At 48.8% G+C, this 25,249-nt stretch overlaps 1 protein-coding gene across 5 annotated transcripts in view; it reads right to left on the bottom strand.

Annotated features, from left to right (window-relative positions):
- The window catches only part of ZNF185 (zinc finger protein 185 with LIM domain), a 71,788-nt gene that overhangs the window by 6,051 nt on the left and 40,488 nt on the right, over nt 1-25,249 (bottom strand). For all 5 annotated transcript variants that reach the window (XM_045538572.1, XM_045538576.1, XM_045538574.1 and 2 more), the window contains 6 exons: nt 24,255-24,449; nt 12,889-13,083; nt 8,732-8,842; nt 7,486-7,566; nt 5,407-5,478; nt 3,219-3,321 (listed from right to left, as the gene is read on the bottom strand). In XM_045538572.1, coding sequence (XP_045394528.1) covers nt 3,219-3,321; nt 5,407-5,478; nt 7,486-7,566; nt 8,732-8,842; nt 12,889-13,083; nt 24,255-24,449 — 757 coding nt within the window. The remainder of the gene's footprint in view (nt 1-3,218; nt 3,322-5,406; nt 5,479-7,485; nt 7,567-8,731; nt 8,843-12,888; nt 13,084-24,254; nt 24,450-25,249) is intronic.

The raw sequence follows: 25,249 nt of genomic DNA, 5'->3' as shown, positions 1-25,249 counted from the left end.
AATATATAGAAAAAAAATTAGCTGGGCATAGTGGTGCATGCCTGTAGTCCCAGCTACTTGGGAGGCTGAGGCAGGAGGATCGCTTGAGCCCAGGAGTTTCAGACCAGCCTGAGCAAGAACGAGACCCTGTCTCTACTAAAAATAGAAAGAAATTAGCTGGACAGCTAAAAATATATATAGAAAAAATTAGCCGGGCATGGTGGTGCATGCCTGTAGTCCCAGCTACTCGGGAGGCTGAGGCAGTAGGATTGCTTGAGCCTAGGAGTCTGAGGTTGCTGTGAGCTAGGCTGATGCCACGGCACTCTAGCCTGGGCAACAAAGTGACACTCTGTCTCAAAAAAAAAAAAGACAAAATTCCCCCAAGAATATCAGTCCCCACTTTTCCAAGTTCCCTACACCCTATGTGAGCCCCACTCAGGCAAGCTGAACATTGCTGCCCCTCCATGGCTCCTCCCCTTGTACCCATCAACCTCCTGCTTTCTGCACACACAGGCCATGTGGCAGCCACTTTTGCTCATGTTCAGCACCCTGAAAATGTCCCTGTGCACCCCTTTTCCTCTGACTCCAGACCCATGTCCCTCACCAAGACTTCCCAGGGACTCCTGCCCACACTGACTGTATCCTCTGTGAACGCTTAGCACTGTGTTACCAAGTACATCCGAGACTATCTTAGGTGTCGGGCTCCTGTAATTTTGCTCTATGTTTCATAGGAGTGCTCTGTAATTAAGTACATAACCAAGAGTCTACAAAATCTTCTAGGACTTTTCACATAAGTCCGTGAATCAGGAGAAAAAAATGTTCTTTATCTCACCACATGTCATGATCTTTAAATTAAAAAATATAATACTACTTGGAGTCCACCGAATACAATTGGCCCTCAAATTATCCCCTCTACCCCCTTCTTATGACAAAGATCTGCTGCTCTCCAGGCCCCTTCCACCCCACCGTCACTGATTTTAGCACCTGGATTACTCTTGTCCCTCTACCACTGCTCCTGTCTTGTCCTGAGTAAATTCCAGATCCACGCAGATGGGAGATTCCCCCTTCCCAGGCTGTAGTTCCTTTCCTCCAACACTCTGGGCACCCTCTCCACCTCAGCCAGAGTCTAAATGGGGTCCCCAGGCTGGCAGCCTCAGCATCCCCTGGAAACTCAGAAGAGATGCCACTTCTCAGGGCCCACCCAGACCTACATAGTCAGCACTCTGGGCTGGGGCCCAGCGCTCTGTCTTCACAAGCCCTCCAGGGGATGCTGATGCATGCTCATGCCTGAGAGCTGCTGCTCCACATCTCGTCACTACCAATAAGTGCATTGCTTCCCGACTCTCCACATCAGATGGCCCATTGCTTGACTCCCACAGCCTCTACCTGCAGCTCACTCACCTTACCCCTTCCACATACACACCTCACACTCACTTTATCCAACTCACCTGGCAAAATCCCCCTGGTAAATGCAAGCCCCCTGCTTCATTCCTGCCCCTGAGCATGGCTGGGGACACCACACGACTATGTTGATCCATCCTGGTAGGAATTCAGGGGCACTCGCCTCAAGTGGGCACTGCACAGCCTCCATTTCCCTCTGGTCCATCCACCATCCCACTCTCAGAGGCAGTATCTCCCCTTTCTCCCTAAATGACCAACAGTCATCCCCCCACCTCTCACTTGCAGTAGATGACCATGCTTTGTATTGACAGAGAAAACAGAAGCAACTGCTAAAGAAAGTCCTCATTGTCCCACCACTGAACCTGGGAACCTCACCATACAGGAGCTGCATACTCAGCCTTGCCACGTGTGGATGCGTACTCACCTCTCCCTCCTACACATGGACATTATGCCCACATTAGCCTCTCTCTCCTGCAGCATCTATTTGCTCTCCGCTGACATATCGCATGAACATAAGCACATGCCATTATCTCCTCCCCACTGCCCGACTGCTCTGCTCCCTACAAGGCCTAGCCCTCGGGCAAGTCAGCTAGACTCGCTCTCTCCACTTCTACATGTCCCATTGTCTCTTGAGCCCACTCTGGTCAGGCTCTGGTTCCCATCATTCCAAAATTGCTCTGACTGAGGTCATTGATGACCACCATGTTACAAAACCCAGTGGGCAATTCTCAGTCTTTATCCTACTTGATCTCTCAGCAATCACTGACAGGGTGCTACTGCAGCCTTCTTGAGAAACTACGTCACTTGGCTCCTGGGGTCATTACTTCTCAGCTTCCTTTTAGACCCGCATCTCCTTCCCAACCTCTACATGCTAGAAAGCCACAGGGCTCAGCCCTCTGCCTTCCTCTCCACCTACACACACCCTAGGTGAGCTCATCTAGCCCCATGGCTCTGAGAAAATGTATACCCAGAGGACCCTCACCCCTAGTCTTTCCCCAGAACCCAAACTTACACATCTGACCGCCTATGCACCCTCCCCCTTGGCTGTCCCCAAGGCACCTTCAGTGTCACCTGCCTCTAACTCCACTCTTGACTACATGCCCAAACCTGCTCCCCTTCAGGCCTTCCCATCACAGCAAATAGCACCACCATCCTCTCACCTAGTGGCTTAGGCCCCAAACCTTGGGATCTCCTGTCAGTGCTCTTGTTCTCTCCTATCTCACACTCTGTCAGCTCTATTTTCAAAGAATACCCCCAATCCAACCACCATCACCACTGCCAACTCCCTAATCAAGTGACCATTCTCTCTCGCTTGATCTACGGCAATAGCCTCCTAACTGGCTTCCTTTTTTCCATTCTTGCCCCCCACAGGCCCTCTTTCACCTCAGAGCCAGAAGGATCCTTTAAAAAGCATGAATCAGACTTGTCACTCCCCCAGCCAAACTCTCTAGTAGGTTCCAATTGCATTTAGAATAAAATTTCAAGTCTGTGTCCTCCAAGGCCTACGTCATCTAACCCATCCCCCTTCTCTCATGCCATTCCAGCCACACAGGCTAGAACACTCTGGTGCTCCTGCCCCAAGGCCTATGCATTCGTTGGCCCTCTAACGGGAATACTCTTTCCCTAGAAGACTGCTTTTGTCTCCCTACAGTACTAAGCACATCAAATTGCCAATGCTTATTCATACCCTTGGACTTGGGAGCTCATTCACCTCCCAGTCCTGCAAACCCTCCAAGATTGTGTGCAATTGCATATAGAGATCAAGCCTTCTCCACGCTCTGAGCCTGGTAAGGCTCCTGCACGCTACAGGATGTTCTTAGCATCACCCTCTTTCTTACCTTAAAGCAATATTCATGGCAGCAGATGCCAAGATGTTCTAGGGTAATCTTTGGACAGTCTCGGATCTCACGGTTGCAGTAAGTACAGATCCCTCCAGTTGTTCTGCGAGGTGAGAAAACAAGAGCCTGGTGGTTGGGCTGGCACACAGACTTCACCCCCAGCCTGCCATCTTTTTCTGTGGTGTGCAGTTGGCAGCACAGCCCTGGGCCAGACCAGTTCTCAGCCTCCATAGACCTTTGCATTGTCTCCAAAACCAGTCATGTATCTTTGCCCTATGCCCTGCAGTATGGGTAAACCGCCTGATGTGACACTTGTTCCAAGCAGCTTGCCTCTCCCTGCCCCTCTGCCTAGTGTATCTGCTGAGGCCTGTTCCCTTGCAGAGCAGGAAGACTAGTGCCTTCTCCTACAGGAGACATGTCACTGTATGCCCTACCTGGCCCTGTCCTGATGGACCTTCTTCTCATGCCTGGGACACTGAGCCCTGCTCCCAGCCCATACACTCTTGGACCCACCCTGTCATGAGCCTGGGTATAGAGCCTACTTGGATCTCATGCTGAAGTTCCAGATACTGACTTCTGGGTCGAGTAGGTCCCCAGTTCCAGGATCCCTGATTTTGTTCCTGAGAGTCACCTCTGCTTTTCCTCCTCAGACAGGACTTGCTGAAAGTGCCAGCCTGCCTTGATCCTACAGGCCGAAATCAGGTGCTTTCTTCCAGAGATTTGGGTCTGCTTCTCATGGGAGCCAAGGGTAGTGCTACCAACCTAGATCCACGTTAGCTCCCTAGGAGGGCCCAAAGATGCCACAGACAGCTGGGGCTCGGCCGCCATCCTGCTGCTGGCCCAGAGCTCACTCTGACGGCAGAACTGCTAGACTCCTGCCCTCGGCGTAGCCCTGCCCCTTTTGCTTCTCTACCACCCCCAATTCCAGCCCACGGTTGTTCTCTGTGCCTGTGCATGTGCGTGTCCAAGTGACTGGTGTTGTCCAGCTCCTTCCTCTAAGGTCTGCGTGAGGTCTGATCAGTAAGGTCTGAGTCTGGATTCAGTAGTTGTGCAATGTGGAGGGGGTCCCCAGGGTATCTGGAGGTGGATGCCTCATGTCATTTGCTCCTACATAACTGGTTAGCTCTCAGGTTTCTGACCAACCTGCCCTTCTCTGCTAAGACATCATCTGGTGATGTGACTCACCAAGTGATCGGTGGTTGCCCAGGATCCAGGTACCTGGCTGTTTCTTCAGCCATAATGGAGGGGACTTCCCTGTCCCCCCTCTGCTTATCTGCCCCTCTACCTGTTCGCCCTTGGAGCCTGGTGGGATTCCTTTCATCTTAACCCTCTCACTTCCTTCCTTTTTTCCCCAATCTAGCTTTGGCCTCTGAATGTCATCCACAGGAATTTAGATGTCTTGATCAATGAGAAGCCAGATGGCAGAGTAGAAACATCCCTACCTGGAAGCAGTCAGGGCCCTGGGCTTTAGTCCTGGCTCTGCCACTGACTCACTGTGTGACGTAAGGCATGCTGCCTATTCTGTCCAGACCTGTTTCCTTCACAGCAACCTGAGTGAATTCAGTCTCTAAGACTCTTTTCTCCCCATTCCAATATTTTAAAATAGGACTTCTTTGTCATTAAGATCCTATGACTGTGACATCATCTAGTGACAGCTTTCAAAACTGAATGAGGTGCTCTCTTGCCCCTTTATTCAATTTAATATCCTCATACCACTGTGCATTCTTAGCTCTGTGTCTTTTCTGGCTTCTTGATAATAGCATTTTTCTTCATTTTCCACCCACCAATCTCTCTTGTAGTTGTTTTTTTCTTTTCATCTTTTACTGCTGGTCAGATTTGCAAATTAATTAAGTAATCAGTTAGGTAGTAATCCAAAGGCCCTCCCTGCAGACATGAGCCCCCTGGGCTTTCAGACACCACCACTTCCCTTCTCAGTAGCCTTTGGTATCCACCCTCTGGGCTTGGCTGGGTTCAAAAGCTCTAATTGCCACAAGTGTGACATTCCCATAAGGGAAGCGCCACCCTATGGCATTATCCTGCACTCTGTGACAGATCTGCAAACAGACTGAAAGCTGCAAAGCAGTAGACAAAAGCAGACAGACTTAGTGTGGACATTTTCCTGAGCTGTTTCTCCTCTGTAGAATTGCAAGCTCCCTGGTTAAAAAAAAAAAAAAAAAAGTAGACATACCTCTCAGAGTATGGGGTGCTGTCATATGGGGGTTTCTTCTCCATGTCAAACGAGTCCTCGGTGCTGTTGACACTGCAGGGAGTGTGTGGGGAAGAGAGGGCAGAAGTGGGAGCAGATCACTGTCACAGTCATGTTTAGGGAACACTTTCCTAATTAACCCTGGGGCCATAGCTGAGACATGACTCTACACTGCAGGCTGTCATCCATCATCCTAAATGGCACCTGGTGCCATAAGGGCTGATGCCAAGAAGGCGTGATTCTCTCGGGGAAGAGCCCTTCCACGGGGGCAAAGAAGACCTGTCACAATGAGGGAGATGTGAGGGTGAGGTGGCCAGGAGGAACCTCAGTTCCACTGATCAATGGGAAAAGAGCAGAGCTCTTCTCCCCACCTATGTTACAATGTGACGGTCACCAGGAGCCCACTCACAGCAGCAGTCAGACACAGGGAATGGGAAGAAAGAAGGGAACATGCTGACACAATGCCTGTGCTTGGGTTTCAGGGTGGGATTAGGAGAGAGGTGTGGTTTCTGGTTTCTTTTTCCTTTTTGCATCTTCACTTTTTATAACAAAAACTGGCAATTAAACAAAAATATTGGCAGGGAAGGGTGACTACCTAGATATGAGCCCTTGGATACCTGTTAGCAAAGCTGCCATCCTTCCAGGAGCTGTGTGGTGGCCTCATAAGATTGTCAGGAAAACTGCTCGGAGGGTAAGTGACCTGCCCAAGGTCATGCTTGGGATAAAGCGTGAGCTTAGGTCCTAATTTCTTCTGAGCAACACACTGGACCATGCAATTCTCACTGCCTGATAAAGAAGGGCTACTGCTTTTTCATAAGACAACATTTTGACTAAAGATTAAATTCAATTTTAAAATAAATTTAATTGTCAGAGTCTAAAAATTAAATTTAACAGGGTGGTGGGACTGGGAGGAGACCAGGAGATAGATACAATTTTGCCAAGTGACTCTAATAGAAGCAAATACTAAATGGCAATGACAGCTCCCATGGGTGTGCCAAAGGTTTCACATATTCCTAATCTCCAAACCTCGCTGAACGAAGCTATCAAGACAGAAAATAGATGAGTGGTTGCCAGGGGCTGAGGGTGGTGATGTGGGGCTGCTAATGGGTCTGGGGTTTCTTTTTGGGGTGATGAATATGTTCTGGAATTGGACAGTGGTGATGGTTGCACAACTCTGTGAATATACCAAAACCCACTGGATTGCACGCTTTAAAGGGTGAATTGTAACTCAATAAAGCTGCTGAGAAGAGCCCCCCTAAGGGGTTACAGATGATGAAACTGAGGCTCACAGAGGTTGAGCATCTTGCCCCAAAAGACCCAAACAGCAGGGGCTGAACTGAGGCTGGAATGTGAGCCCCACGCCCATGCTCATCACGGCACAGCACCAGTGAAAGCCAGTCCAAAAGCCCCAGGGGCCGAATCCTGAACTAAGCCTGGGACACTCTGTATGTTACTAAAATCCTCAGGCTAGCAGTGGGCTGATGTGTCATAAAAATTTCCCGAGGGACCCCATTTGGAAGGTAGGAGCGTACTGGGGTGACACAGAGGTACCCTTCCATATGGCATTAGGAAGCAAGCAGGGGAAGAGATGATCAGTGGAAAGTCACGCATGTATCAGGAACTACAGTCACATGTGTGTTCAGATAAGGCAGCCTGGCATGACAGAAAGAGCATGGGGGCTCAAGAGAAGAGTCCTGTGATCTGAAAGGAGATGGAATCAAGTAGAGGGTCCCTAAAGGCCCTGCCAGCTCTGTAAAGGGAGATGCTCTCAGATTTCACAAAAAAAGCAACAAAGGCAGGCAAAATGGGATGGCACTGCAAGTGGAGTGCAGGCTGAGTTAATCGTTAGGAAGAACTCAAAGGCACACAATTAGGTGGAACACCTAAAAATGCAGAAATCACATCAGAGGGCAATTACATCAATCATCCATTTAACGAACGATTCCCCAGAAGCTACTCTGGGTCAAGCCCTGGACAAGGTACTAGGGGTGCATGATGAGGGCAAAATGGGGCCTGGCAAGAGAAGGCCATGACATGGACAGATCTGGGGCTTGCTCTTACCTGCCATAGCGTGAAGACGCCAGCTTCCCGGAAGACACTTCGCTAGCATTGACGTACTCCTTCACGAAGAGAATCCCTTTACTGTAGAAGGAGCAGAGCAGAACACAAGGGGTACACTGGAAGATTCCAGGGGACTGTGCCTGGCCCACAGAAGAGGTCCAGGGCTGGGGTACCCCAGCCTGGTTTGAAGGAAGTGAAGAAGCTCATGGGAAGGCCTTGGGCAGAGGTGCTGGTACACTCTAGGCACCAGGTTCCGGGGCAGCGGCAGAGGGAGCTGTGGTGGACTCAGGCTGAAACCCCAGCCCACGGGTGCAGCTTGTTGGGTCTGGACTGAGAGCCCTAGAAAGAGGCTCCCTGCAACTGATGCAGACCTCCGTGTTCCCACCCTCTCCCTAGACTCCTGGACTTCTGCTCCTGAGTCCCTCCTCTATGGCTGTGCATTCTTTCCCCTCTACCCACGACCGGGACATCCTCCAAGCTTTAATCCTAGACCATCAGTCCTCGTCACCTGGGGCCTCCTCAGAGGCCTCAGGTACTGTGCAATCTCCATTCCAAACCTGACCTCTCCCTTCTCATTCCTGGAGTTCCAGAGGCCTAGAAGTCACCTCACCCTGGACAGGCCCCTGGAAGCAGTGAAAGCAAAGTCTGCCTCACTGGGCTCAGTGTGGCTCCAAATTTGGCCCCCATTTTCATGCTGTACACTCCAGCCTGCTGACCTGATATCCATGGAGGTCCTCTCAGATACCCCCTCCACACATACCCCACTCAGCAGCCGCCCTGCAACAGCACCCCTCCTTGCACCCGAAGAGGCAGACAGAAGTGCAGGTGAGGCAGTGGGCATGTGAGCATGTGAGAGAGACAGGCACAGGCCTGGCCTTCGTGGGCTTTTGGCCTTCCCAGACATGTTCCATAGGGACATTAGCAAAGGCCTATGGATGGCAAAGCCCAGCTGCTGGCTGCAAGCCAACACCCACTAATGCCCTAGGAATTCCTCCTCAGCTTCTTACTGGGACAGGGAGAAGGAGGAGAGGGTGTGATGACACCATGTCCAGGCCAGCAAATCAGAGTTTATACCGGGGACTAAGACTGTATGATGTGAGCCCCTGGCCAAAGGGCTGCTAGGAGTTCGGGGAGGCTCTAGAGCAGGAGCAACATGAACAAAAGCTGAGTCCTTTACTCCCAAGGAGAAAATGGGGAGCTGCCCTGTGCCCAGACATCCCCCAGGTTACTAGGTATCCTTCCTTACGTGGTCGAGCTGGAGTCCAATTCACTTGGCAGTGCTGGAATATAACTGTGAGGCTGCTCAGAAGGGGCAGCAACAGTAACAGTGACCATGCAGCTTGAGGGGCTTCTCACCCTGGAAGAAATGGAGGTGGGGTTGAGCGTGTCAACACTAAGAACTGACATCTTCCAGGATTACACAGGCTTTTCTGAGCCTTATTGCCGACACTGCCTCTTCTAAGGTTTGAAATGGTGCTGGTGTTTTTGAAACAACACTTTCAAGTCACCGAGCTTTTGCTTCTGAGGGCTACTTGGAGATCAATTAATGGGACTTCTCACTTTACAGGTAAGAAAACTCAGGCTAGGTGGGCTGAGACATGGCCCAGATCACACTATAGAAAAGTCACAATGAAAGGATGCATCTCAGTCTGGAAGGCACCTGCTAGCAGCAGAGGCACAAGACTGACAGGTATCCTGGTTTTCCTGAACCTCCACACCTCAGCCGCAGCATATGGCCCTTGGCCTGGAATCTGACCTTCTAGGCAGCTCACAGGCCTCTCTCTGGCCAGACCCTTGCTGGCTTTCGCTCTGCCTGCCCCCAGGCCACAAGCCCCATACCAAAAGCTGCCACAGCTGCCCACTGCAATTCAGGGCTTTACGTTCTGTTTACCGCTTTCAACTCAGGTCTGTCCACTCTCTAGCGGCTTCAGGCCCGTGCTGTGGGTGCATGCTGCTCTGGGCCGATTCTGGCTTCTCTCCAACATGCTGGCGCCCAGATCACACCCTGCATATGGCTGCGCCCACCTGGCCCAGGCTCTGGGATATCACTTCCTTGCCAGAGAATCCAGTGTCCAAGACCTCAGCTACCTTAAGAGTGGGGAAGGGGATCTAGCACCTGCTAAGCTCTCTGCCTCACAGTCTCAGACTGTGTCACATGTGGCCAAAGCTCAAACCATACAGACTGGCCTGCAGCTCCCCTGGATGTGCCAAGCTCTCTCATGCCTTTGCAGATAACACCACCTCCTCCTCTGGGAAGCCCTTCCTGAGGGCCTGCCCTCCCACTGCTGGCTGTGTGAGACACCCTGCCTCAATGCACGCAATCACCCTGGGCCTCTTCTTTCATTGCCCTGTGACACAGAAATACGCCGTGGAGATTGGAGGAAGGTGGGTTGAATGGGAGAGGAGGCCCCATAGGAACCTGGAAAGACAGATGGGGATAAAGTGCAGAGCCAAAGAGCGAGAAGGGGGCTGACTGTGAGAGGAGGAAATAGAATCTGCTGCTGATTGGAAAATTAGCAAGTGTCTGGCATCCTGTGATCTGTGTCAGCTGAATAGTCAAGGGGAGAGCAGAACTGAAGGGGCAAGGTAAAAAAAAATTTCCCTGGAGCTACTCAGAAGGCTGAGGCAAGAAGACTTCTGGAGCCCAGGAGTTGGAGGACAGCCTGGGCAACATAGCAAGACCCTGTCTCTTAAAAAAAATTCCCTGGGGATCCCCTCAGGGCTGCAATGTGAGCAGCAGGAGCCCTGCGGTGCTCCCCAAGAGGAGCAGCTCTCCTTGGCCTTCAAGACCCTACGGGGACCACCTCCTGCCCCCTGCTCACCTCACTTCCTACCCTCCAACCACAGGGCCCATCTTTCAGGCCCTCCTCCCCCTCCTTTATCCACATTGCTTCTTCCCAGGCTCTTCGCAAGGCAGACTCCTCCAGGCATTTCAGGTGTCAGCTGAACTGTCCCCTCCTCAAGAGAAAAGCTTTTCCCACCCACCCTAGCTACAATAGCTTCTGCCCCAGCTCCTCTCCATCAGAGCACCTGGTTTCTTTCTTTTCTGGGCTTATCACAAATGGAGGGGCAGTGTACAGACCACAAGGACTAACAGTACCGGCTCTGCGCTCTGACGGCCCCAGTTCTAATCCTGGCTAGGTCACCTCCTGGCTCAATAACTGTTGGCAACTTACTTAACCTTCACCTGCCTCCGTTTCTCACTTGCAAAATGGAGATAATAACAGTACCTCCCTCATAGAGTTGCTGTGAGAATTAAACGGGTGACTCCGCATAAAGCACGGAGAATGGCACCTGCATGTTCTGAGCACGCAGCAGTGCTCACAGTTATCAGACCACGTTTATTCAGGGGTGGACTGTGTGCTTTCCAAGGGCAGGTGGGTGGGGCCCCGGCCACTGTGCTCACTGTGTATGTATCACTTCTAGGCAGTGGCCCATGGTTCTTGGCTATTCCCAAACATGGCTGCTTTGGGAAAAGATCTCTGGGGAGCAAAGGGACCTCCTAACAGGCAAGGACACCTTCCTTAACCATCATCGACTGTGACTCTAGGAGTTGATAAGGGAAGGGCCGCTGGTCTCACACAGAAAAGGGCCAGGGGGACACCCAGGCACACATCCTATCTGTCAGGTTTGAGAGACCAGAGCCAGGCTGAGGAATACAAGAGGTCAGCAAACATCTCTTTTGCTGAGTTCCTCAGCAAGATGAAGCTAGAACAGCCTTTTCCTCACCCTGTTCCTAGGGCCACCATATCAAAGCAATGGATCATGGTGGGAAGGTGATGGCAGAGCTAGAATACTTGATTGGCAGAGGCAAGATGAGGCAAGAGGGAGAGCTGGTCAAGATAATGACCTGGAACTGAGATACAGAGGGAGGCCAGAAGTCAGAGCGAGGCACGGGCTCAAAATCAGCTATCGGGGCCGGGCGCGGTGGCTCACGCCTGTAATCCTAGTACTCTGGGAGGCCGAGGTGGGAGGATCACTCAAGGTCAGGAGTTCGAGAGCAGCCTGAGCAAGAGTGAGACCCCGTCTCTACTAACCCCGTCTCTACTAAAAATAGAAAGAAATTATGTGGCCAACTAAAAATATCTATAGAAAAAGTTAGCCGGGCATGGTGGCGCATGCCTGTAGTCCCAGCTACTCGGGAGGCTGAGGCAGGAGGATCGCTTAAGCCCAGGAGTTTGAGGTTGCTGTGAGCTAGGCTGATGCCACGGCACTCTAGCCCGGGAAACAGAGTGAGACTCTGCCTCAAAAAAAAAAAAAAATCAGATATCGGGACAGAAAAATTGCCATGAAGCACCACAAATAAGGAAACCTTGAGAATAAGGCAAGTCCTTCATTGGATGAGCAGCCTCTACTACATGTCCTGCCGGTACAGGAGCCAATGGGTGGGTTCCTAGGGACTGAAGCTGGATGCGGGAGCCAGAAAGTCCCATCCTAGAGATGGAAATGAAGTTGACGTGGCAGGAATGGGGAGAATGTCATCAAATCACGACATTCTCTCCTGTCCTCTCTGTCCTGCCCACATAGATGCGAGGGCTAAGAAGCCCTTCCAGAGACCACACTGTTTCCACTTCAACTTTCCATGAATTTTTGGAAATGAGAAACAACAGAAGGTTTCAGGATGGTGTATCATCTGATACTAGATTCTCTGTAAAAACATATTTTCAAATGTGAAAAAATATTCTACAAGTCATCTAGGATTTCAAAATTGGAACGTTCTCACAGCTACTGCAAACACTGTGATTTGGTGTGAACAGGCACTGCTCTTCAGAGGCTAGGAGCCAGAACACTACCACTGTGGGAGCCCTGAGCTGCTCACAGGAAACCACCTCAAGGGGCTGGTGCTATCTGTTCCCTACTGCCCTGCTCCTCCTTCGTCCTTGGCCTCTCTCAGAAAACTCACAAGCCCGTTTCCTCAGGCCACTGCTGCTAATTTCTTGCCACCACTGCATGACCCTAGGTTACCACGGTGGAGGCGAGCTATCAACCAAATGCACAGCCATCCTGATGGTGATGGCAGTAGAAAAGGTCATACAACTGGTAAAGCCTTTATTTCTGGTAGCAAGTCCCACCTACACGATGGTACACTTTCCTCAGAGACCCTCCATCTCCATGAATGGCAAAAGCACCCCATATCCCTCCCCGACCCAGGTTTTCAAGCTCCAAGTGGCTGCTGAACAACATGGTTATCTGTACACCTTCTCTGTGCCAGGCTTAGTCTCTGAAACCCGTGGAGACCCTACCCTTGGGATGCTGGTTTCTGGTCTGCTTCTTTCTGGCTTCTAGCCTCTCACACCTGCAGAGGGTAACAGGCACGCCTAGCGTCTAGCGTTTGTCCTGGGTTGTGGCCTGACAAAAACGCCGGCTCTAGCAGGCAGGAGCCCAGTGCAGCTCGGCCCTTACCTGCTGCCACAGCTCTCCAGTCCGATGAGCTGCTCGGGTCCGCTGGGGCCGCCCTGTCGCTCTGGGGTGCTGGGATCTGCAGGTTGCTGCGTGGGTACAGCTGGGTCTCCCTGGCTACCTCTCGGGGCTCCAGGCGTCTCCTGCCAGGCCTCTCCAACCTTGGTGGCCATATTCTTCTCATAACCAGCCAAGGCGCTAAGGAAAAATGAGCAGCACGCTTAACGGAGCAAGTGTCTGGGACTAGCCCTCGCTCACTCACTGCACACTAGCTGTCACCTGCCCTGGGCTTGGAAGCGCTCATCTCCCCAAGGGTAGGGCAGAGAGGAGCCAGGCACAGCCCCCACCCCAGGGAGCAGTCTACTCCTTGGAAGGACCCCGAGCACTGCTGCTCCCTTCTTGCTGAAAAAGGCAAAATCACCTGATGACTTCAACGAGGTATTAAAAGACAAAGTCTCCTCCTGGCTGCAAACACACTAGCATTCCAGTCCCCCTCCTCCCACTGCCATCCCTCCTTTCTCCGTCCCTTCCCCACCTCCAGCCCATCTGTCCGATCTAGAAAGACCTAAACCATCCAGTCTTCTCCCCCAGCCACGGTGCTCAGGAAGACCTGTGCACTTGGCCAGGCCAGTGAGGAGCCTGGTAATCTGGGGAGAGGATTCTCCCCCAGGTTGCCCTGGCGGGCTTGGTTTGGGCGAGAGAGGGAAAGCAGGCACGTAGTGCTCGGTAAATTCTCCAAGGAGCTGTTGACTTCATGAAGAGGGGGAAGGGCCATGAGAACCCAAAATTTCTAGGGCACGGCCAAAACGAGAGGCCCGGAGCCATTTGTGATCCTCGAGCGCCGACTGGAGGCCGGCGCCAGAACTGCTGCAGAAGAAGCCCCGCCAGCGCCGCTCTCTCAAAGACAACCATTTTGTTTGTTGATGGTCTCGTTTCCCCGCGGCCGGAGCCCACGGGTGCAGGAAATGGTGGCGCGCGCAAGCGCACCCGGCGCGCACAATCCCGGCGCATGCGCACACTGTCGCACAGGTATTGCCGTTACTTTGTTTTCCCAGCTGGGACCTTCTTGTCTTAATTGCAAAGTAGTCACAGCGATTATTAAAAAGCAATGGCATTTTCATCCCTTTTTTACAGATGTAAAAGCTGGGGTGAGGGTCCGCCTATACCTAAAAATGACGGTCAGGATGGAACTTCGTTGCCCCCTCCCCATGGCTCAACCTGATCACGTGATCGTCGCTACGCTTCTGGCTTCTCTAAATCTAGGGATAATGGTGGGGTAGAAACAGGGGCGGGGGGGGCATCACTTAAACGTCTCACTTTATAAAAAGTCTCTCTGTACTTAAGTCCCCGTACCTCACCCCAGCCACTTCTCTTACCCTCTTTAGAAAGAGCTGTCTGCACTCAATCTTGTCACCTTTTCATTCCCTTCTTACTGTCAACATTCCGCAGAAGCTATTAGTGCTTCTCAAACTATGTGCTGAATAACCTCCCTTCCCACGTCCGTCTGGAACTGACATTTGGTTTCACAGCACAGCTCCCAAACCTTGTGACTCACCACAACATCCGAACTAGTCTCTACCCTGTTTAACCAGAAGAGTCAACTGATTACAGGCTTGGATGCCCTGACAATGTCAAAGTGTTATAAAAGTTTATAAATACCCTCAATTTCTGTCCTTGTCTAGGTGGCAACAAACGACTGGGAGGGGGTCAGGTTGTTTTATCACACGATCCCACTCTTCTAGACATTTTTGCAGCTAAGTCCAGTTAACTGGTACAATTGCCAACTCTCCCTTTTCTCTTTTGTTTTCTTCTTCCACGGCAGACACTGGTTGGCCTCCTACTTCTCTGGCCACTCCTCATTCATCTCTTTGACAAGTTCTTCTTGTTCTGCCCTACCTCTTAATGTGGGTGCTCCTCTAGGGTTCTGACCTCTACCTCTTCTCTTCTCACTTCATGCATACTCTGGGAACGATATTACCCATTCCCGTGGCTTTGATTGCCACTGACATACAGAGGACTCCCAAATGTTTATCTTTAGTCCAGACCTCACCCCTAAGTTCCAGTCCCATTTGTCTATGCCTCTGCCTCCAGGACCTCAGCTCTTACATGTCTCATCGGTTTGGCACTTAACATGCCCCAAACATGGGGTGAATGATGATGCCATTTTCTGAGATGGGGAACACAGTGGGAGATGCAGAGTTAGTGCATCAATTAATTTTGCTTATTTGGTTGTTTTGGTGAGAGAGTGTGTTGGGAAAAATGGTTTGGAACATGCTGAATTTTAGAAGGTGGCAGAGGTCCAATAAGGCTACTGGGTGGAACCACACATGGGCAAGCCTGCTGCTTCTACCAGCGATGTTCCCCCTTGTTTCTCAAGAGTCTTAGGCCAGAAACCCAGGATGGGTTATTGCCTGAAGGGTGACCAATTGGTCACAATTGTCTATGTTCTACACTCTCCTTTGCCTTGACCAAATGTCAGGCAGGCTTCTCTCCTCCCCAAAGGCCCCTGAACTTTGCTGGCTCCTGCTTAAGCAAGTGCTAAAATGCAGAAAATGCCCAACTTAATCAGCTTATCCTGAGAATGGGCTAACCACGGGGAGACCATTTCTGGTCAAACCATGACAATCAGTTTTCCCTTTGCCTGCCCACCTGCCCCTTAAAAGTAGCTGCTAGCTCTGTTTACCTCTAAGTCTTTTTCTGTTTGATTTTATAATACTTGCAAATCCTGAGATTGCAGCATTATTCCTACTACAAGTCTTAAAATAAAGTCAATCCTTATCTAAGTCCGTATTTGTTTTTATTTGATACTTTTTTCTGGTTCCATGACTCAGACAGAGCTACTTTGATTCTATTACATGAGTTTTTTCCAGTTCTTTTCTGTTAGAGCAGGAATCTTCCCAGACAGAAGTCTCCTTGGCTCTTTTTGAGTGACTGTTCCTGACTGTTCCTGTTGAGCAGGACTCTTTCTGGCTCTTTTCAGTTTGAACCAGAATCTTCCTGGACAGAAGTTTTCTTGGTTCTTCTCAAGTGGGGATTTACTCCCTGACTCCCCAGTGGGAAATTACCACCTTTTCTGTGAAGCCTTGTTGTTTGTCCTGACTCCTTGTCTAGGGATTTCACAGGACAAGTCCTTCAGCTCATCAGTGAGGACTGCACAGAGAAACCCCCTTTGGTTACCAGATGAGGACTGTGTGTAGAACTTTCTAGTAGGATTGTTTGTCCAGCCTCTCTCCTTTCTCTACTTGATCCTCCTCTTCCCATGGGTAACTCTCAATCTACCAGGTGCCGCTCCTCTTCCTCCTCCTCTGCTGACTACATGCTCTGCCCCTATGGCACTCATTCTGTCCAGTATCTCCCCTAAAAGGCAAAATTTCACAAAGGATAATTTGGAACTTCAATGGCTTCCTTGGGAAATTTGGGATTGCCTCAAATGGGCTCATCTAAGATTTCTCCCTTTCCATCACCCACCCTGGTCCCTCCTCCATCCTTTTCACCACCTTGGACTTTCCCTTCAGCTTCCTGAATCCTTCTATATGTCTCTCTTCAACACCGCTACCTCCTGCATTGCTCTATCCACCCTTCCCACTCAGCCCCCTCGACTGCCTATAGTCACTAGAGTTTTAGCTCTCCCAGATGTCAGGGGCTCTCCGGGGGATCAGGGAGCTCAAAAGCAACCATCTGAGGATGCAAAAGCTAATTGGATAGGAATGCTTGAGCCCAGAAGTTTGAGGTTGCTGTGAGCTAGGCTGACGCCACAGCACTCTAGCCCGGGCAACAGAGTGAGACTCTGTCTCAAAAAAAAAAAAAAGAAAAAAGAAAAAGAAAGAAGGAAAGAAAAAGAAAAAAGCTAATAGGAAACACTTTGGATATTGTATCTGTTCAGATGTGCTTTCGAGGCACCCACTTGGTGTCTCTTGTGTCCCTCACCCAAAATTTAGTCTACAGCTTCTGTAAGATTACCCATCAGGGCAAAAGAAAATCTTACAAGTCTCCTCTACAAATATTCACGGGATGCTTTAGCCTTCTCATAGAGCAGGTAACCCCGACTTGTTCCATCTGCCAGAAACACAATCCTGGTCAAAATTTAAAGGTGGGTCAAAGATGGAAGCCAACTTTTTTCTGTGAAAACAGTGAGTTTTGCATTAATGTGTTTATGCCTGACTGCTGGCTGAAGAGTTAGAATTAAAAAAATAAGATCTCTATTTGTGTCTGTGTGTATGTTTATGTGTGTGTGTGTGTGTGAGTGTGTGAGATATATGTGTAATATTTCCCTTCTCCCAGATGGCATTACCAAATTAATTTACAAAATCCCTTATCCTCTATTCTAATTGACTTGGAGATAAATAAGCACTTATATAAATTAAATAATCCTAAAACTCTCATAAGTTAAGAAACAACTTCTAATACTTCCAGTGTAAATAACAAATAAGTATTCTCATAAAAACTAGCCAAATTTTTAAAATTCAAGTTCACAGAATTTAGGTAAATCTTTGGCAAAGAAGATTAGTTTAATATTGTTAGTTTAATAGACAACCATGTTATCTGAGTTATCAGTATTACATATAATACAAGCATATATTTTTACTCTACTTGGGTATATTCTTCCTAAAATTAAACAGGTTTACTAGTCAAATAAGCTAGTATTATATCTACTAGATGTTTACGATTAAAAAAATGTAAATTTGCTTTTAGCTAAATTGAGTCATTATTCTGGTAAACTTTCTTTCAACACTAATTATGTTTTATAATGTCACCTTAAAGACAGTTTCCAAGATCTTTTTGGTAACTTAAAACCTTAGACATACTAAATTAAATTAACCAATAAATATTTGTTAAATACGTACATCATTTCTAAGAATGATAAAATAAATACTTAGTTACTAAACCTAATTTTAAGTTTATATACTTTTTGCTTCTTATTTTTTATGGTACAGTGAGAGTATGTTTGGATTTTTTAAATATGTTCATTGTTCACATTGAAAAATTATACTATAAAAAGTATATAACTAGAAAAAGTTATGAAAGGTATATTCATAACCTTTACTAGTCTCCTATAAAATGCTGGTGTATGACAGTTCGATATTACCTACCTCCTTGTTTTCTCTGTAAGACAGAAGTTATTAATGGTTAAAAATTATAGTCAATATATATCTACAAAGGAGACTACTAAAAGTACTAATGTCAAAAGGTAACAATTTTGTATGCAAGACATGCAAAATAAGTTTTTATTAAGGAAAAACAGAATAGTTTTGTCCTAAATTAAAATAACTAATGGGCTGGGAACGGTGGCTCACGCCCGTAATCCTAGCACTCTGGGAGGCTGAGGCGGGTGGATTGCTCAAGGTCAGGAGTTCGAGACCAGCCTGAGCAAGAGCGAGACCCCTTCTCTACTAAAAATACAAAGAAATTAGCTGTACAACTAAAATATATATATATAGAAAAAATTAGCCAGGCAGTGCATGCCTGTAATCCTAGCTACTTGGGAGGCTGAGGCAGGAGGATTGCTTGAGCCCAGTAGTTTGAGGTTGCTGTGAGCTAGGCTGACACCACGGCACTCACTCTAGCCCGGGCAACAGAGCAAGACTCTGTCTCAAAAAATAAAATAAAATAAAATAAATAACTAATGGTTCCAAAAAATGTGTAAGACAAAATGTAAACAAATATTTAAAAAGTTATAAAAGGTTCATAGAAAATTTTATTTTTCACAGTTAAAACTAACTAAAATTTATTGAGTCTACAAGATTTTCAAAAAAGAGCTCTAGTATCAAATATACTGGTGTAAAACTAAAATTTGGGTTTCTCTGTCAAAATAACAAAATTTTCTTAGATCATTGCTCTGCTCTTAATAAAAGGATATAAATGGTCTGTCTTTCCTTCTGAGTAATCTGCCTAAAAGGCAAAGATTCTGTGTCTTATCAAAATACTATAATGCCTTATCTTTATGTTGACTTTATCATCTCCTTAATTATTTTTTAAAAGTCTTTTTTAATTTTAAAGGAGCTAAGATTCTTTATAATCACTTTACCTCCTATGTTTACTTTAAAATTTTTATCACTTCGATTCAATAGAAAACCAAGTATTATTTCTCAATAACCCATACTCTTATTTAATCAAATGTTCAAGGCCTCCTTACAACTTTTAACATTTTACCTTCCCAAAATCAAATCTTATATGTGTTTTATACCTAAAACTGACATTGGGATTTCCCAGAAGGTCCCTGGAAAATCCCAAAGGATTTATTTATTATTTTACCTTATAACAAGAAAAGTGCTAGAAATAGTTTTATTTAATATTGTATAAATTGCATTGGAAGCATTGTCAAATCCAAAAAGAATACTAAGCCTCCCCTAAATTAATTTTAATGGGTAAAATGCTATTAATATGAATATTTTAGAAATTATTTAAGATTCCTAGAGATTTTTCAGCACCCTCAATGCCCATGATATGTTCCTATTTATCAGAGTCACAGCGCTGCTTTGCCTTATATTAGACAACAACAATGTTATCAGTCATAATTTCAATTATTTTTTTGAGACCGAGTCTCGCTTTGTTGCCCGGGCTAGAGTGAGTGCCATGGCGTCAGCCTCACTCACAGCAACCTCAAACTCCTGGGCTCAAGTGATCCTCCTGCCTCAGCCTCCCGAGTCACTGGGACTACAGGCATGCGCCACCATGCCCAGCTAATTTTTTCTATATATATTTTTAGTTGGCCAGATAATTTCTTTCTATTTTTAGTAGAGACGGGGTCTTGCTCTTGCTTAGGCTGGTCTCGAACTCCTGACCTCGAGCGATCCACCCGCCTCGGCCTCCCAGAAGGCTAGGATTACAGGGGTGAGCCACCGTGCCCGGCCCAATTATTTTTTAAAATGTTAACTTGGTCACAATTTTACTTCTTTACTTCATATCCAGTATATTCTAAGCCAGTGGTTTTCAATTGGAAATTCACATCGCTTATCTATGGAATTTTGTTAATATGCAGATGTTTAGGATCTTTTTTCATTGCCAATTTGATTTTATTCAGCTCCCAAATGTCATTGTTATAAATATATTCGTCCTACCATATGTATGTTTTTTTCACTGGCTTGAAGCTTTCCCTTATAGAAAAGGGTTATTGCCACCACTGCTGCTAAACTTTTGTTAGAACACTCCCTACACGGGGAATTCTACTGGTTCTTTCAAGTGACTGAGGAATCCATTTTACTGGTAAGGTCATTCAAGAAATCCAATGAGTTCCTCCTTTATCCCCCAAATTACATTATCTTTATCATCCCAGTCATTTGAAATGATGGAACTAAGGGACTATTAAAGTTAAAGCTTGCTAAACTGATGAAAAACTCCATCTCCCACAGCTTAACGTTTTACCCTTAGCACTGATTGCCCTGTGGTCCTTTCCTGCTGGAACATACCAACTGTCCCCATATGAAATAATAATTGGCCCACCTATGAGAATCCCCTATTCTGACCGGGCTCTCACAGATCCTAACCTGGTCAGTTCAGACATTCTATAATGCTGACAAGGATTTTTCCTATCCTCCATCCACTCTCCCTCACAATTCTGCTGTTATCATTGCCTCTGCAGGTGCTCACTCTGCCTGTCTCTGCCCTTCCTGGAATCCCAAGCTAGTTGAGCCTCGTCCACTAGGAAGACGTATCCTGTGGCTTTCTTCTGGGGGCATGCCCAGACTGGTGCTGAGGGACTACTTGCTACTTGGCACTGTTAACAGTAAGTGGGCCTTAATCCCAGCCCACAGACTCCAAATGCTGCCCATCAGGTGCCACAGCATAGTCTGCCCTTCCTGATGAACCTAGTCTACTGAGACACCATGCTATTGACCAGACCCAAAGACTGGAAATAGGCAACCCAGCAGGCTTGGAAAAGGGACTTGTCCACAGTCACATTTCAGCATGCTCCAGGATTTGGACCACTAGGAGGAAGAGAGGAAGGGCCCTCACCGAGTGCTGCTGCCCACCTCAGAAAAATAGCACAGGGTGCCAGGCAATCCACCCAGCCCAGCCTGGGCAGAGCCTCTACCTGAGAGCCTCAGGCACCCTCATCAGCTCAGTACCTCCACGGACTGGGCATTTGCTCAGTTGGCTCCAGGTGGCATAGCAGAAGGTTGGAGATACTTTGCTCACCACCTGGGCCAGGTGGGGGCACACACTCCGCCCAGTCACTTTACCCAAAATGTGGCTTTCTGAATGGATACTTCCCTATCCCTCACTGCTCCCCCAAGTCACCTAATTTTGAGTCCATTCTACTTATTTGACAGTTCTCTCTGTCTCCATCTCCACTTACATGGGGGACTATAACCACTTCCTAGCTCTTCTTCCTGCCTCCACTCTGCCCACTTCCAGTCCACTCTGCTCACTGCCACTGGAGAGCCCGCTCCAAAGCATGGCTCTTGCCATATCATTCCCCTGGTTCAAACCGTCCTGGCTCCTCTTTGTCCTCAAGAGAAAGTCTATAGTCCTTATTATGCTATAAAGATCTAATCCTGCTCCTCTGTGTCAGAGGTCCCCAAGACCACCACTGGGTTTGGTGATTCACAAGGAGAACTCACAGGGCACAGCACATAGTTGTACTCATGGCTATGGTGTATTACAGTGAAAGGATACAAACCACAATCAGCAAAAGGAAAAGCACAAGAGACAAAGGAAACCAGGCACAAGGTTCCGGAGTCCTTTCCCAGTGGGCCACACAGGATGCACTTAAATCCCCCATTAGTGAGTTGTGACAACATGTGTGAAATGCTGTCAACCAGGGTAGCTCATCAGAGACTGAGAGCCCAAGGATTTCATCAGGGACTTGTCATGTAGGCATGCTCTCCCTAGCATGTACCTAACATGCTTTCACCTATAGAAAACCTTCCCCATCATCCTGCAGCTCACCCCTCCTACATCCATCATTCATAGCCAGTTTTACAGAGCTGTGCACCATCAACTGCGCCTCCTTATCTCCCACTCCCTCCTCAATCTGCCATAATCCAACTACCCCCTCTACCCACCTTCCCAACCTGCTTCCCTCAAGGTTGTCATAAGTTCCACTTTGCCAGATCTGATGGGCCTATTTCAGGGTCCACAGCACACTGGAAAGGTAGCTCAGCCTGGCTGGGTTTCTACAGCTGCACACTTTCCTGATTCTTCCATTTATCCGGAATTTCCCTTCTCAGTACCTCTCTGCAGCTCTTCTTCCTCCTCAAGACCCTTCAATATTATTTTCCAGATTTCTAGCCCATCTGCCTTTGCTCCTCTCTTATTTTTACTTCTTTTCGTTTTATATACTGAGTTAGGGTTTTAGAGGACCAATAATTAATACTCCCCTCTTTTTTTTCTTTTTGAGACAAAATTAGAGCAGAAAACGGAGATAAATGTCAGCTGATGAAGCAGGTGGCTTTAGATGTACAGCCACAAAGGAAGGCTTTTTCTGCATCCCTCAATCACACGACTTAACCACCAGCCAAGGCCTGGCTGGACAACTGCCCTGGAAGCTTGCAGAGAGAAGCAGAGAATGCATGCTTTGGACATACTGGCTTCCAACGACATTCTCCAGGCAACCTCATCCACTTCCTTCGGTTACTATCCATGAGCCAACAACTCCCAACTCTCTAGCCCCAGGTCAGGTCGTCACCCAACTCCTGGATCCTCCACAGGCATGACCCAATGACCTCACCATCTCTCTGCACAGCAACCCCCAACCTCCTCACCCTCAGCTAGTTCTTATCACCATCCAGTCGCCCAGCTCTGAAGTCTGGGGAGCAGCCACTTTTCCCTCACCATTACCTTTAATAAGTCAGAAATACTTGTGGCCTCATCACCTGTGCCTTGGCCTCAGCAAACAGTCTCCTGAGGGTCTCCTGCCATGTCTAGTTGGACACTACCCTGGTGTGATCCTCCACAGGCCAGTGGAGCCATCTTCCTACAACTCAAGTCTGGCTGTGGCACTCTCCTGCATGGGAACCACCAGCGGCCCCTCAGGATGTGGGCCACACTCCTCAGCTCAGGAGCAGGTGCCTGCTCAGTGCCCTCTTGGTGCTTCCTGCCAAGCCACCAATTAACCTCCTTCACTGCGGCCACCCTGACTCCACATTCCCCATGCATCTCTGGGTCTGCAAGCCTCTGGTTTCCTCTACCTGGAATGCCTTCTCCAGCACGTCTGTCTGGCAAAATCTTCCTCAGCCTTCCAAACCCAGCTCCAACCTCACCCTACCGGTAAAGAAAGCCTTTCCTGACACCACCCACCTGCAGAAAACAAAACAAAATAGAAGGCAAAATAAAAACCCAGAACAAATCACCTCCTCCTTCACTGCATGGAACACCAAGCAGCACAGGGAGCCACGTGATGTGGCAGGGAGCCCACGGTTGTTCACCTGGTGTCTTTGGACTGTGACCCCAGAGGGCCTGCAGCCAAGGAGTCAAAGGTGGATTGGATATTTTTAAATAAGGAAATCTGTTATCTACCAGCTGAGCCTGGCCCTAAAACTAACCTCCTACCTAGCTAATTATGGAGCCTCTGTGCTAGAAGAAGCCCTGTAACCAAGAGGGTGGATGACTGCTTTTATTTCGTCCCTGCGAGAGGAGCCACAGGCCCCACCTGCTCCCCACAACAGACTCCCCCCTGCTCTCCATCATCTCCTGACTCGGGGCGGTGACAGCCTTGGCTCTCTCCTGGCACTTCTGTCTTGTGTAAGAAACCATCGTCGGCTTTGCTCTGCAGAAGAGGTACGTACTTTCCTTTGTAGTCCCGGAAGTCACTGAGCTGCTGACGTGTCCATAGCTGAGTGGTACATGCAGTGCTGGCCAGATGCCATCAGGAAAGGCTTGACTTGAAAACCTCTCACCCACACCACACAGTCACCTCCAGTCACAGGCCAGTCATGTCCCACATCGCTGTCTCGTGCCCCTTACACATGCTGTCTTCCTCTTGCTCTGACCTCTCTCTGCTTCACCCTGTCACTCTTTCAGTCTTTGTCTTTTTTGCTCTCTCATGCCATCTGTCATTCTCTGACAACGCTATTTTACACACCCAAATAGCACTCACCTGGGACCCTCACCTGCAGAGCATCTGTACTCTAGGAGACAGCCTTCCCTCCTGCCCCACATAGGAGAACTGGCCAGGGCTTCTTACATCTGGGGACAGACATCTCCTCCTATCACAGCCCCATCCCAGCAATTCGAGCCACAGGAAGCCCGTCCACACTGCTTCAGGCCCAGGGAATCCCCACCATGACCCACCCACAGGGCAGGAGCTCAAGCACATGGGTGTGCAATGTGCCAGGCATTGGCAAGGAGGGGAGCAGTTCCCACCTGGTGGTGGCCTGACAAAAACGCCGGCTCTAGCAGGCAGGAGCCCAGTGCAGCTCGGCCCTTACCTGCTGCCACAGCTCTCCAGTCCGATGAGCTGCTCGGGTCCACTGGGGCCGCCCTGTCGCTCTGGGGTGCTGGGATCTGCAGGTTGCTGCGTGGGTACAGCTGGGTCTCCCTGGCTACCTCTCGGGGCTCCAGGCGTCTCCTGCCAGGCCTCTCCAACCTTGGTGGCCATATTCTTCTCATAACCAGCCAAGGCGCTAAGGAAAAATGAGCAGCACGCTTAACGGAGCAAGTGTCTGGGACTAGCCCTCGTTCACTCACTGCACACTAGCTGTCACCTGCCCTGGGCTTGGAAGCGCTCATCTCCCCAAGGGTAGGGCAGAGAGGAGCCAGGCACAGCCCCCACCCCAGGGAGCACACAGGCTACTCCTCAAGAAGGCCCCAGCACTGCTGCTCCCTTCTTGCTGACAAGGTGGCCTTCGTGAGTGATAGATGAAGCCTGGGCCTCAGATGCTTTTGCTACCCCTGAATCCTGCTGCTCCAGGCAGTGAGCTCTTTGCGGGGGTCTTCCCTGGCCTCACTTCACACCTGCACTCCCAAAGCTGGGTACTATGGGGAAGAGAGGACAGGCTGCTAGCTGATCAGACACTTGCACACCCTCGCATGGCCATCCCCGCCCCAAGGTACAAGGCACTGCTTCCAGGGTGTAGTAGGCCAAAGCCAAACGCTAAGTCAGGTTATTGAGACCATGAGCCCAGCATTCCAGAAAATGAAAATCTAGTTCACCATCACCTCAATCCTGGCTCACCCTGAACTCAACTTTCCCAATATCATCAGCCTCCCTCCAATAGCTGGTAGGGGCTACCCTGAGACAAGAAGAACACACTACAAACTACCAGCCCTGAGACTCTTTATTTATAGAAGTTAATTCTATACTAGGCAGACTCCCTACCTTCAAGCTGGAATAATGCAGGGAGCAGTGGCCATGGCTTTTGAAGAGTAAGCCCTGAAACACTGTGATTCTTCAGGTGGGGAGACTAAAACTCCCCAGCAGGGA

Source organism: Lemur catta, chromosome X (assembly GCF_020740605.2).
Source record: "Lemur catta isolate mLemCat1 chromosome X, mLemCat1.pri, whole genome shotgun sequence".
NCBI lineage: Eukaryota > Metazoa > Chordata > Mammalia > Primates > Lemuridae > Lemur > Lemur catta.
The sequence above is the reverse complement of the archived record's forward strand: the minus strand, read 5'-3'. Positions and strand labels throughout refer to the sequence as shown.